General features: G+C 37.5%; 1 protein-coding gene and 1 long non-coding RNA gene across 2 annotated transcripts; both read left to right on the top strand.

Moving 5' to 3' along the window:
- On the top strand, positions 661 to 4,115 carry LOC109845512. Its single transcript, XR_002248390.1, has 4 exons — positions 661 to 681; positions 816 to 955; positions 1,413 to 1,549; positions 3,537 to 4,115. It is a non-coding gene; the product is annotated as an uncharacterized LOC109845512 (long non-coding RNA).
- On the top strand, positions 4,618 to 8,754 carry LOC109846282 (putative ALA-interacting subunit 2). Its single transcript, XM_020415505.1, has 6 exons — positions 4,618 to 4,656; positions 5,068 to 5,129; positions 5,216 to 5,290; positions 5,397 to 5,513; positions 8,230 to 8,327; positions 8,439 to 8,754. Exons 1-6 carry the CDS (start codon positions 4,638 to 4,640, stop codon positions 8,752 to 8,754), a joined length of 687 nt encoding a protein of 228 aa, XP_020271094.1. The 5' UTR covers positions 4,618 to 4,637.

The raw sequence follows: 13,335 nt of genomic DNA, 5'->3' as shown, positions 1-13,335 counted from the left end.
CGCTGCTGCCCGCTCGGAAAACACCTCAGGTCGACTTCGCAAGTGTGGCGGGCTGCTGCCGCCGTGGTCGCAGACTGCCTTCATCGGCCGACGGGCTTGCGGTAGTCCCTCGTCGTCGGCCCGTTCGACAGGCAGCAACAAGCTGGATGCCACTCGTACTCCTCGCTGTGTGAACTGGGCCGCCGCGGCGAGGACCGGGCTTCGCTGGAAACGGGCCGGGGGGGTGATCCCACGCCACTGGCGCTCGGCCCGGGTGGCAGCGCATGTGGCCGAAGAGGGCTTTCCATGACGAGAACCGCTTGGGCACTCCGGTGCACGGAGGGATGGTGCCCGGTGTTGTTATCGGGTCGGGTTTTCTTCGCTGTCGGGGTTTGAGGACGTTGAAGGCGATGGTGTCGGAGTCGGGTTGGGGTCCGAGTTCGATTTGTGTTAATGTAGGGTTGTTGACAGCGAAGGAGGTCTTGGAGTTGGGGATTTGGTGTTGGCGTTGTTCATCGTGGTGGATTTTTTTGTTTTGTTTCGTTTTTTTTTCAAACGGATGGAGGAGGATTCGAAAAGAGAGAGGGAGGGAAGGGGGTGGGCATTATGAGCGGGGGGAGTTGCACCAGCGGTTACTGACAGTAACTGACCACGTTCGCTGTGAGATTGGCTTGGCCCGATCCCGATCCTAAGCAGTTCGCTGTGAGATTCTCTTTTCCTCTCAAGTTCTCTCTCTCTCTCTCTCTCTCTCTCTCTCTCTCTCTCTCTCTTTTGTTGTTTTATTTTAATTGGTTGCTTTGTTGCTTAAATTTAATTTGGTTGATTGGGCTTTTTAGGATGAGGCTTGGGGAGTTGGGAAATTGAGGCACAGGAGGCTGGCGAGCCTGGTCGGGTACTGTTGTGATGGAGACGAGAGTACTTCTTCTTGTTGCTGAGTACATGCCAAATGACACTCTTTGCAAGCATTTGTCTCACTGTATGTGCGCGCTTAATTTCTATTTTTAACGAATTTCTTTCTTTTTTGGTTTCTTTTTGGGGGTGGGGGGTGGTTTCGATTTTATGGGCGGTCTAATTTGGGAGTTCATTTGCTGACGGATCATAATTAGGCTGGTCTAGAAATGGTAACTTCTTATTTTTAGGAGCAAGATTCTTGGCTTTTCTTTTGCGAGTCATTGTAACTCCGTTTTTTTGTCCCTTTGATTTTGCATGATCAAAACATACTCTTATTTATAGAAACTTTTCAGGTGTCTGTTATAAGAGACATAGTTTCCATGATTGTCACCAGGCAATGCATCGCTGCTTTAATTAAAATGTGCATTGGCTACTCATAGCACGTGTCATGAAGCAGATGTTGCATCTTGCTGCAAATATCTGCTATTTATGTTGCTTGATTCAGCTCGTTTATTGATTTTTTTTGCTAACTTTTTGGACAGGGGAAAATCAAACGATTGAATGAGCTATGCGTTTAAGGGTGCCGTAGTACTATATCGCTGAAGCCTTGGATTATTGTAGTGCTGAAGGACGGCCTTTGTATCATGACGTTAATGCCTGTCGAGTTCTCTTTGATGAGGTAAATTGTGTTATAGTCACCTCAAGCAATAGAACTTACCGAGTTCACTTGATATTCAGAACCTGTTCCCTCCTCTTATTTTGTCTTGCATGTTATTGGTTTATAGCATTTACACTACTGTTTAACATTTATCATTGAAAAGATACGGATTAGAGCATACCTTGCTAGGTGCAAAAGCCCACAAGTGAAGGTGGATTTGATTAATTGGCTTGAAAAGTACTGACACATAAGGATGAACCTCATGTCAGCAACTTGTGCTCCTTTACCTGTCTTTCCAGCTTAATTTTTTTGTCATGAGAGTAATTCTGATGTCAATAATTTTAAATACCAAACCCACACGCAACCCATGGGCAAGACATTCCCATGAAACCCCATTACTAGACTATACAAGCGTTCCTCTGGAAGACGACGTTTTGTTCAGATGATTTTGAAAGTGTTAAGCTTTGATGAAGTTTACAGTTATCCCAGGAATTTGGCTGGCTATAGTGAGGTTTAAAAACAGATTGTATTTGATAAGTTCTGTTAGTTATTCCACCTAGGATATGATATTTGAAGATGGACTGTAAGGTCATGCAATATATTTTTTTTCTTCCTCTGACATCTTGCAGAAGAGTTGAGGAAATCTACTCACCAATTGCCATATGAGCCAAGTCTTCTGGCTTCTCTCAACCGCTTAAGCCATCTTCTCCCATTTTCTCTCCACACATTATTTATTGTTCATCATATCTGGTTTCTGACTAAATTTTCTCTTTGCTAATAAATTTTATTAATCTCATCCCCCACCCCCCTCCCTCCCTCCCTCGAACTAAACATTAATCGTTTTTGATAAGTACTTGTTTTGACATTACTATACCTCACAATTATATAAAGTCCTCTGAAGAAGAGCGTTTGGAAAAGATATTCTATATAAAAGAGCATTTGGAAAAGAAATTCTATTAAAAGAACTTATCTATAAGCACACACCAACAACACCATTAAACTACTGTCCTATTTCACTTATGCACACTGCACAACAAGGTTTTAAATATCGGATATCGGGGAAATATCGGATGACCAAAATTCATATCGGATTGCGGATATCGGGGAAATATCGGGGATATGTGGTAAATATCGGAATGCCATAATGAATGTTTGCATACATAGTATAATGCATTAAAATGTAATCTCAACATATGTAATGAAATTTAAGCATACAAAATATGAATAATATATGTTTAGGATCACTAATCAACCTTCTAAAACAAACAAAAATGCAAAGCAACGTTGCAACATTCGATATGCTTTTTTTAGGGCAAAATGACATTTGATATAATGGGGAAATCTTGATATCTCGCTCAAAAATTCCAAACACGGTATATTATTTTGCAACAAGTTATATAAAAAGATATATTGATCCACATATCGGCTAATATATCGGTCATATCGGGGATTTATCACTCAAAATAGCCAAAAAACGGTAAAGGATATTTAAAGCCCATATCGGTTGCGGCAAGCCCTGTAATCATGTTACAGGTTTTAGTACCAATTCCTATTTTCACTTTAGATCACCATATCTGCACTTTAGATCCAAGGCTTACAAAGAGACTATGTCCATTATTTCCACTTTAGATCAAAAGAAGGCTTGTAACATATTGTCCTGACAGATTCTTGGAACAGGTCTTGTATAAAGATACTATCTCCATTAGTTTCACTCTAGATCAAACATGTTTTAGTACTAGTTACTATTTGCACTTTAATGCACCAACTATAAAGAGATTTTAGTACCTGACCTCATCATGGTTTTCTTAATGATTAGGCTATAAAATAATTAAACAAGGCTTAGAAATTGTTCTTTCGAGTAATTGTCCATTCTCTTCTGTTTTATTGTATAAAACCTATTGTACTTTTGGTCACATAAGATTAGGTGTATTATATTTTGGATAGTATATCTGGTCCACGCCGCAAGGGCTGAGATTTCTGAATCTATATCTGCTTGTCTTTTTTGCAGGATGGTGATCCACGTCTTTCATGTTTTGGTCTTATGAAAAACAGCAGAGATTGGGAAAAGCTATGGCACAAATCTTGCTTACACACCTCCAGAGTCCAGAGTATTTAAGAAATAGTATACTTTTATTAAACAGGAGTGTCAATGTTGCTGAAGTACTTAAATAATAGATCGAAGGGTACACCTGCAGGTTGTGCAAAACCTTGATGTTGTTGTGCATACTGCTTCTCTTTTTATTGTTTGTATATTAAAAAATGATTATGGTGTTCGGCAAAGGGTATTAAGCTTTTTAACATTTTGATCATTTAACCCATGAAAGATGCAGATAATTTCCTTAATTCAGGACATGCCTAATAAACAAGTACGTATAGGCAGTCTACATCATTTAGTAGTCTCCCTCATGCTTTCTTCCTTGACATGAAGGATAACTTTCCAGTCCAAATTGTCGCTAGTGTTCCGTAGTTTAGTAAAACATGTGCATGGGACTAGGGGTGTGCAACGGTCGGTTCGGTTCGGTTTTAAATCATTTCTTACACAAGCATACTGCACCTTATATATGTTCTGGTTTTGTATAATCCAGCACTTCATCTAAATCATTTCTTACACAAGCATACTGCACCTTATATATGTTCTGGTTTTGTATAATCCAGCACTTCATGCAAAAGATGGTTTTGAGATGTTACCATCATGCGTGGCACAAACATGTGGAACTGGAAAAAAACTTCATGCAAAAGATGGTTTTGAGATGTTACCATCATGCGTGGCACAAACATGTGGAACTGGAAAAAATAAGGAAAGGAAAGAAAACCTTTTATGATTAGTCAGAATGCTGTATGATATGGTATCCAACACCCTCATAACTTTTATGAACTGCAGCTGATGATCAAAGTTAAGTGCTCTTATTGGTGGAACTATGAAGTTTTATTTGTTGTGAGGCTGAAATTGTAGAAGCTAACTCATCCACATGAAATACATGGATGTTGGTGAAGTTTTATTTGTTGTGAGGCTGAAATTGTAGAAGCTAACTCATCCACATGAAATACATGGATGTTGGTAAGTTCATTGCTTATAAGTGCATGAAATTGTAGAAGCTAACTCATCCACATGAAATACATGGATGTTGGTAAGTTCATTGCTTATAAGTGCAGTGAGCATTCATGGCAAATTGACATCTGAGATAGGCTGCAGTCTGCTACTTTAAGCTAATATGCATTTAGAAGTTGATACCACATTTAGAAGTTGATACCACATGATGGTTTTTTACTTGAGCTTGAGTGATTGATCCTTGCATGTATCTAGTGTATCAAATCTGGTAGTAGCTTGTCATATTTTCTTTTCCATTGGTCTTGTTAACTTTATTTTTGATTGGCATAATCAATGAATCTAAAAATGTAGAATTATGAAGGAAATAGCATATCATTCACAACAATTTGTTATGTCATGTGATATAAATTTCGATCAACTAATACTATATGAAAAATGATTATTGCTGATCTTTCCTGATTGCACTTTTTTTTTATTTTTTGTTTTTCAGCCTTCTACAAGTTTACGCAACAGAGTTTGCCCACTTGTAAACCTAGTTTGACACCAGTATCGGTGAGTTGATGGTCGTAGTTAATTTCTCAGTTCATTTCCATCTTTTCCTAACTTCAACAATCCATTTTGTGTTTGCTGACTAACAGGTAATAATAACATTTTTGTTGATGGGCGTTGTTTTTATACCTGTTGGAATTATATGCCTTCATGCATCAGATAGTGTAATTTCTCCACTTAACCCTGTTTATGAAAGACTCTGATCCTTAACTTTTGTGTATTAGCTAATCTGATTTATACTGATATTTCCCTTGCATTATTATTTTACAGGTTGTAGAAATTGTAGATCGCTATGATAATGAGTGTATACCTGAAGTGTATCGAAGTAATAAATTAGCTTATATCAAGGACAGTTCGATTTCGAAGAATTGCTCTCGGACAATAAGGGTAAATACATCCTTCAGATTGCAATCTCTTTTGCATTGAGTTTATTGTCTTTAATTCATGTTCCATGTATGAACCCTTTTGGTTAAAGAAAAGGTCTAAAATGGTGTCGTTGATGATTTGTTTTGTCTATATTGTTTGGCTACCCATTTAACATCCGTTACTATATATGTGGCGCTTGATGTGTATAGTCAATCCATTTCAACTGGTTACTTGGTGTTACGCAGACACATATTAGTCTCTGAGTATCATTAATACATTGTCGATAAGGAGATCTGTCTTAATCTGGATGTCCTGAAGTCTCTCATGCAGGAACTTGTGGGATCCCATCCTTGGGGCATGACTACACACTATGGATATTTTCACGTCCATGTGCGTTCACCTCTCCATCTCTGTAGTAAATGATTAACTTAAACAAATGATTCATATAAAAAAATAAATAAATAGAAACCTTATTCAACAAAGTAGGTTTCTGTCAGGCATACCACAGATCTGGCTCAAAGTATCATGGAAGTGTCTTCCAGGATCTAAATTCAATGTCCAGATAGAGGTTTTCAAGAAGTTTTCAGCAGAGGTTATATAAGGATCAATATTACTGTTAATCTACAGATTAATGTGGTAACTCTTTTTGTTAGTGACATATTTAACAGAGGAGCTGATGGTTAAATTAGCTATGAACAAAACTAGTAAAACTACCTGTTTGAAGGCATCACAACAACAATAATCAAAGTGTCATTCCTAAGAAGCTCCGAACTGAATATAAAAATATCAACCGGCTCTTTTCCTTATAAACTGGCAATGAGGTTTGGTACCCCATACAACCGATTTACTGAAGGAGGATCTAACAAAATGGTGTTCAGGAATTTATCGCAATACCTCACCACAAATGGTACTCATAGTACTCTCTACTGCTATGGAGCCAGTTTAATGAACATATATTTCACATGTCAATTGTGAGAAACCAGGTGCAAACTGGCGCAACTCATGTCATGAAAATGTGGATTTAATTTTTACTTTTTTTTGATAAATTAAATTCAAGAAAGAGAAAAAAATGAAATTCTACCTGTCACGTGTTTTCATTTTTTAATTCATCAGAATTTGGGGATATCTAAGCTTTACATATATAAAAAACAGTTCTACAGAGTAGTAGATACTTGAGTTTTCTAGTATAGTAGTATGTCTCATGAAACTTACTTATAAGGGCGTTGTTGTTTTTGTGAAACAAGTAAAGGTAGTTATTCCTTCTATTATGACATTTATTACACTGGCAGACAAGCTTAAGTGAGCATATAACCTTCTTGTGTAATCTTGTTCACTTTTCTGGTCTAACCAAGCTATAATATTTGCTTTTATAGATTTTCCATATACCTTGGATAAACTGAATTGTCAGTTTATAGATGGATCTCCTTACATGTATAACATGCATTCTACTATTATCTTAGCTCTTTTCCATCGCTTGTTCCCTCTCTCTGAATTGTTCTGTGTCTTGTCTTAGAAGTATCTATTTTTAGTTTTTTCCACTCTGTTTTCGCAAAAATTGCCCTTAACTTTTCATTCTATAAAGCGTCAATGGTATGCCTCTTCTTCCTTTTCCTTCCACTTTACCTGTGTTTTATTTATGTCATAAGATTTTTCATCTACATCTCTTTTTGCTAGTTAGTAAATCCACTGCATGAGCTTCTCATGGCCATTTGCTTTGACTAAGAATCACCCATTTATCTTTCTATGTAAATTGGATTTCACATGCTAGGTCCTACTATCTCAAGTTTTAGATTCTTTATTTCAAATCATCCATTAAGGCTAAACAGTTCCCCCATTTCATCGATCAGTACTTGTGTTCTTTAACTAATATGCAATCTAGTAGTCCTCCTGGAGTAGATTTGTCTTTTGTGTAATTAATATTCTGTCCACGTTGTCCTTTCAACCATTTTCCTTTGATCAATTTATTCAAATATCTTAACTTAGTCGCTATTGTTTTTTTCCTTAACTTCTAGATGGTTTCACTGGGAATGAGTAGTTCAATTTTCAACTTTGTAGTATGTTTGTGAGTTTGTTATTTGGTTATATTGGTGCTGCTGTTCCTCAATTTACCCAAATCTGTTTCCTTGCAATCCAACCTGATGACTGACATGAAGACATACATAACGAAGCCCGCTTTTTAACCCTATTGATGTCAGGCAGCCAACTAAATGCATATAACTTCAATGATCCTTCACCTAGATATCTATTCACGTTTCAGCAGATTTGGTTTTCTCAACTTACTAGTATTACATTCGATGAATTGTCAATAGCTTGGAATGCACATCTATAGGTAGTGCAGTTTTTAGTTGATAGCTACTTTGTATCTTAGGTGGGTGAAGCATGCTTCCAGATTTTATACTCAACAATTCAAAGAAGTTGATCTCACTTGCTTTTGCTTTCTGTTTGTGGTCATAGTTATGACCAAAACTGCCAACAATAGAATTATTACTTTTGATTTTCAATATGCTTCTATGATGCACGATGACCTCACGGTTTGTAGACAACCTACATATGAGCTATGCGTCATTTTCTAATCTACTATGATACCTTGTTTGTTTGATTTTTAAATTTCTGTGGATCTTGTTGCTTTCACTATATGTAACTATCTGCAGTGTAATTTTCCTTCAGAAGTTTGGTGTTTTTTTTTTCAAGTTAGTCATTTGACAGTACTTACATGGGTTCTATGATGTTACTTCAGGTTCAGAGTCATATGAAAGCACCAATCTACATATATTATGAACTTGACAATTACTACCAGAACCATTGGAGTTATATTCTTTATCTTCCATTTTGCTTGTCTAACTAGTTAGATTATTTATTTGAAAGTTTTATGTAGTTGCGCTGTCTTGAATTAAAAAAGACAAATTTGAGTTTCTGGGCATATTTAATGTCTGCAATGCTGTCCAGGTATATAAAGAGTAAAAATGATAAGCAGCTTGTTCGTGGATTGGATCAAAAGGACACTAGTACGTGCCAACCTGAAGAGTATAGCAATGACCTTCCAATAGTCCCTTGTGGGTTGATTGCATGGAGCTTGTTCAATGATACCTACACTTTTGTTCGTAAAACTGTAGAAATGAATGTGAAGAGGAAGAACATTTCATGGGAAAGTGACCGCACTCACAAGTATGGGAAAGATGTCTATCCATACAACTTTCAAAATGGAACATTAATTGGTGGAGCGAGGCTTGATCCTAGCATTCCTGTGAGTACTTCATCTTAGCAATATGCTATTATACTCTTAAATTTGATTCACTTACACTTTTTCAGTAACTAATAAGCTAAGAAAATGGTAATATGTTAACTTAGGAAGTTACACAATCATTTTTGCTAGAAGAATCGTTACCAGGATGGGTGCAAGACTTCACGGGTTATAATTAATTCTGCAATCACTATAAGGCTTGGTCCTTCAGGGATGTCATCCCTTTTAGTTCTTGAGAATTATTTGTTGACTTGTTGACGGTCATGTCCACAACCATCAAGAACTTGTCCCAATTATTTGGTGTTAGCCTTCAGAAAATCTTCTTCACTACTTTGCCCCCAACATGAAGCAGTAGCATGTTTTAATGCTTATATATTGGATCCATCACTTAGCACTTTCATGGAAACCACTGTTATAAATAGCGGTAAATAGCCCCGCAATAGCGGCGTTAATAGCGTTAGCGGTCCCTTCCCGCGACGCTATCGCCCGCTACGCTATCGCGCAATAGCGGTGACATATTGCGGAATATGTCTGTTCATAAAAGCGGTCAATAGTGTCATAACGGTAAATAGTGAGTGATTGCATTCGAAATTTGCTTTTTGACTGCTATTTAAAAGCGGTTTGAGGCTTATTTTTTTAAAATTAAACTCAACCCTTGACCATTGCATTCCACCATCTCCTGTGATTTTCAGCATACTCCCGTCACCTCTCATAGCCTCTGGTACCTACCTTGATACTTCCTCTCATCTCTTTCACCGTGAGCTCCTCTTAGGGCAGTACTGTCACCGCTAAGCTCTTCTTCTCGAAGATGACGACTTTTTGACTACTCCAGTTGAAGAAAAACTGAGTTTCTTTTTTCTTATCAATCAAATATTTACAGCCTAATATATATAAGATGTGGCCGACATTCCAGTCCACTAAATAAGGAAACAAAATTCCTTCAAATAAGGGATCCTAACTAAAACTGGAAAACAGAAATTAAATCAAATCTTTTCTAAAACAGAATCTAAATCTAATCTCTTCTAAAACAGAAACTAAATCTAATCTTTTCTACACTCCCCCTCAAGCTGGGTTGTATATGTTATACAAACCAAACTTGGAGTTCAATTCATCAAAAATAGCTCTTGGAAGTGCTTTGGTGAGAACATCAGCAATCTGCTGTCTTGTTGGAATATAACTGAGTTGAACAATCCCATTGTTAATCTTCTCTGAGATGAAGTGTTTGTCGATCTCAATATGTTTTGTCCTATCATGATGAACATGATTTTTGGCTATGCTAATAGCAGCTTGGCTGTCACTAAGCATCTTCACTGCATTCTGTATTTGAACCTTGAGTTCTCTTAAAAGCCTTTGAAGCGACATTCCTTCACATATTCCCAATGCCAAAGCACGATACTCTGACTCTGCACTACTACGAGAGATAACGGCTTACCCCAGACATATGAGCAATAACCAGTAGTTGATCTTCTGTCTGTTAATTCTCCTGCCCAGCTAGCATCAGTGTATATTTCTACTTCTCGTTTTTTAGACTTTCTGAATAGTAGACCATGCCCTGGAGTCATCTTCAGGTACCTCAAGATTCGATTTACTGCTTCCATATGGTCCTCATTTGGATCATTCATATGTTGGCTTACTACACTGACTGAGTATGCAATATCAGGTCTAGTATGAGACAGATAGATAAGCTTACCAACAAGTCTTTGGTATCTTCCTTTATTCACGGGACTGATGTCTTTACTCCTATTCAGCTTCTTATTAGGATCCATAGGTGTGTCTGCAGGTTTACATCCAAGTAGACCTGTTTCACTTAGTAAATCTAGGATGTATTTTCTTTGGGATATGACAATTCCTTCTTTAGACCGAGCCACTTCCATGCCTAGAAAATACCTTAGGGTCCCAAGGTCCTTGATTTCAAACTCTGTAGCCAACATAGTTTTGAGATTGACAATTTCCTCTGAATCATCTCCTATCATGGTGATGTCATCAACATATACTATAAGAATAGCAATCTTTCCTCCTGGATTGCGTTTGATGAACAAAGTGTGATCAGCCTGACACTGGTGATACCCATTAACAGTCATTGTCTTAGCAAACCTATCAAACCAAGCTCGTGGAGACTGCTTCAAACCATACAAGAACTTCTTCAGCTTGCACACTAACCTGTTGTTTGAACTGGTTTCCATTCCTGACGGAATAATCATATAGACTTCTTCTTCTAGATCTCCATTAAGAAAGGCATTCTTTACATCAAGTTGGTATAGAGGCCAATCTTGATTCACTGCAAGAGAGAGTAAAATTCTAACTGTGTTGAGTTTGGCAACCGGAGCAAATGTCTCCTGGTAGTCAATCCCATATGATTGTGTGAAGCCCTTGGCTACAAGTCTAGCTTTGAATCTTTCAACACTACCATCTACCTTGTATTTCACTGTGAATATCCACTTACAGCCAACTGGATTCTTGCCCTGTGGTAGTTTAACTAGAGTCCATGTATTGTTCCTTTCTAGAGCCTGAATCTCCTCTTCCACTGCCTTCTTCCATGCTGGAATTCTTAGAGCTTCTTGTATTGAATTAGGCATCTGCACGTTGTCAAGAGTTGAAACAAAAGCTCTGTATGGAGGAAGCAATTTTCCATAGGCTACGTACTTCTCAATGGGATGACTAGTGCACCCCCTAACTCCTTTCCTATAAGCAATGAGCTGATTCAAGTCATCAATCATAGGAGCAAAAGCATCATATGATAAGGATTCCATACCATAATTTTAAATACCAAACCCACACGCAACCCATGGGCAAGACATTCCCATGAAACCCCATTACTAGACTATACAAGCGTTCCTCTGGAAGAAGACGTTTTGTTCAGATGATTTTGAAAGTGTTAAGCTTTGATGAAGTTTACAGTTATCCCAGGAATTTGGCTGGCTATAGTGAGGTTTAAAAACAGATTGTATTTGATAAGTTCTGTTAGTTATTCCACCTAGGATATGATATTTGAAGATGGACTGTAAGGTCATGCAATATTTTTTTTTTCTTCCTCTGACATCTTGCAGAAGAGTTGAGGAAATCTACTCACCAATTTCCATATGAGCCAAGTCTTCTGGCTTCTCTCAACCGCTTAAGCCATCTTCTCCCGTTTTCTCTCCACACATTATTTATTGTTCATCCTATCTGGTTTCTGACTAAATTTTCTCTTTGCTAATAAATTTTATTAATCCCATCCCCCACCCCCGTCCCTTCCTCCCTCGAACTAAACATTAATCGTTTTTGATAAGTACTTGTTTTGAAATTACTATACCTCACAATTCTATAAAGTCCTCTCAAGAAGAGCGTTTGAAAAAGATATTCTATTAAAAGAGCATTTGGAAAAGATATTCCATTAAAAGAACTTATCTGTAAGCACACGCCAACAGCACCATTAAACTACTGTCCTATTTCACTTATGCACACTGCACAGACACTAAAGGTCAGTAAGAGATTTGATTATGGTATTAGCCCACAGTAATAGAGATGAAGAGATGTTTCTAATACAGACAATCTTAATCACCGTAGGAAATTGTTTTTGCATTGCGCTAAAAAGAGTGAGTTATTAACTAAAAGAAAAGCTCTGTTAGTGATATTGTTTAATTAAATGATCTTTGAAGCCATTTGCTTAGAACATATTGTCCGTTTTATCCACATTAGTTCATGTTACAGGTTTTAGTACCAATTCCTATTTTCACTTTAGATCACCATATCTGCACTTTAGATCCAAGGCTTACAAAGAGACTATGTCCATTATTTCCACTTTAGATCAAAAGAAGGCTTTGTAACATATTGTCCTGACAGATTCTTGGAACAGGTCTTGTATAAAGATACTATCTCCATTAGTTTCACTCTAGATCAAACATGTTTTAGTACTAGTTACTATTTGCACTTTAATGCACCAACTATAAAGAGATTTTAGTACCTGACCTCATCATGGGTTTCTTAATGATTAGGCTATAAAATAATTAAACAAGGCTTAGAAATTGTTCTTTCGAGTAATTGTCCATTCTCTTCTGTTTTATTGTATAAAACCTATTGTACTTTTGGTCACATAAGATTAGGTGTATTATATTTTGGATAGTATATCTGGTCCACGCCGCAAGGGCTGAGATTTCTGAATCTATATCTGCTTGTCTTTTTTGCAGGATGGTGATCCGCGTCTTTCATGTTTTGGTCTTATGAAAAACAGCAGAGATTGGGAAAAGCTATGGCACAAATCTTGCTTACACACCTCCAGAGTATTTAAGAAATAGTATACTTTTATTAAACAGGAGTGTCAATGTTGTGTTGTGACTGATGCTTTGAGAAACCAAACCAACGAACGCCGAGAGAAAGACCAAACAAAACACAAACACCAAGGTTTTACGTGGTTCGGCAAATTGCCTACGTCCACGGGGCAAGAAGGGGGTGGGTTTTCACTAATAGAGAAGGAGAGTACAAATTGAGATTACAAATCGCTCAAACGAACCAACTAATCTCACCAACAAATCTCTCAATCTCTCAACCAATAACCCTAACAAATAGCTCAGAAAGATCTCTCTTTTTCTGTGCTCCAAAACCCCAAAACTCTCCTCACAAAAC

The sequence above is a fragment of the Asparagus officinalis genome, chromosome 6 (assembly GCF_001876935.1).
Source record: "Asparagus officinalis chromosome 6, Aspof.V1, whole genome shotgun sequence".
NCBI classification, from domain to species: Eukaryota; Viridiplantae; Streptophyta; class Magnoliopsida; order Asparagales; family Asparagaceae; genus Asparagus; species Asparagus officinalis.
Note: the sequence above shows the minus strand (reverse complement) of the source record. Positions and strands in the feature narration are given on the sequence as shown.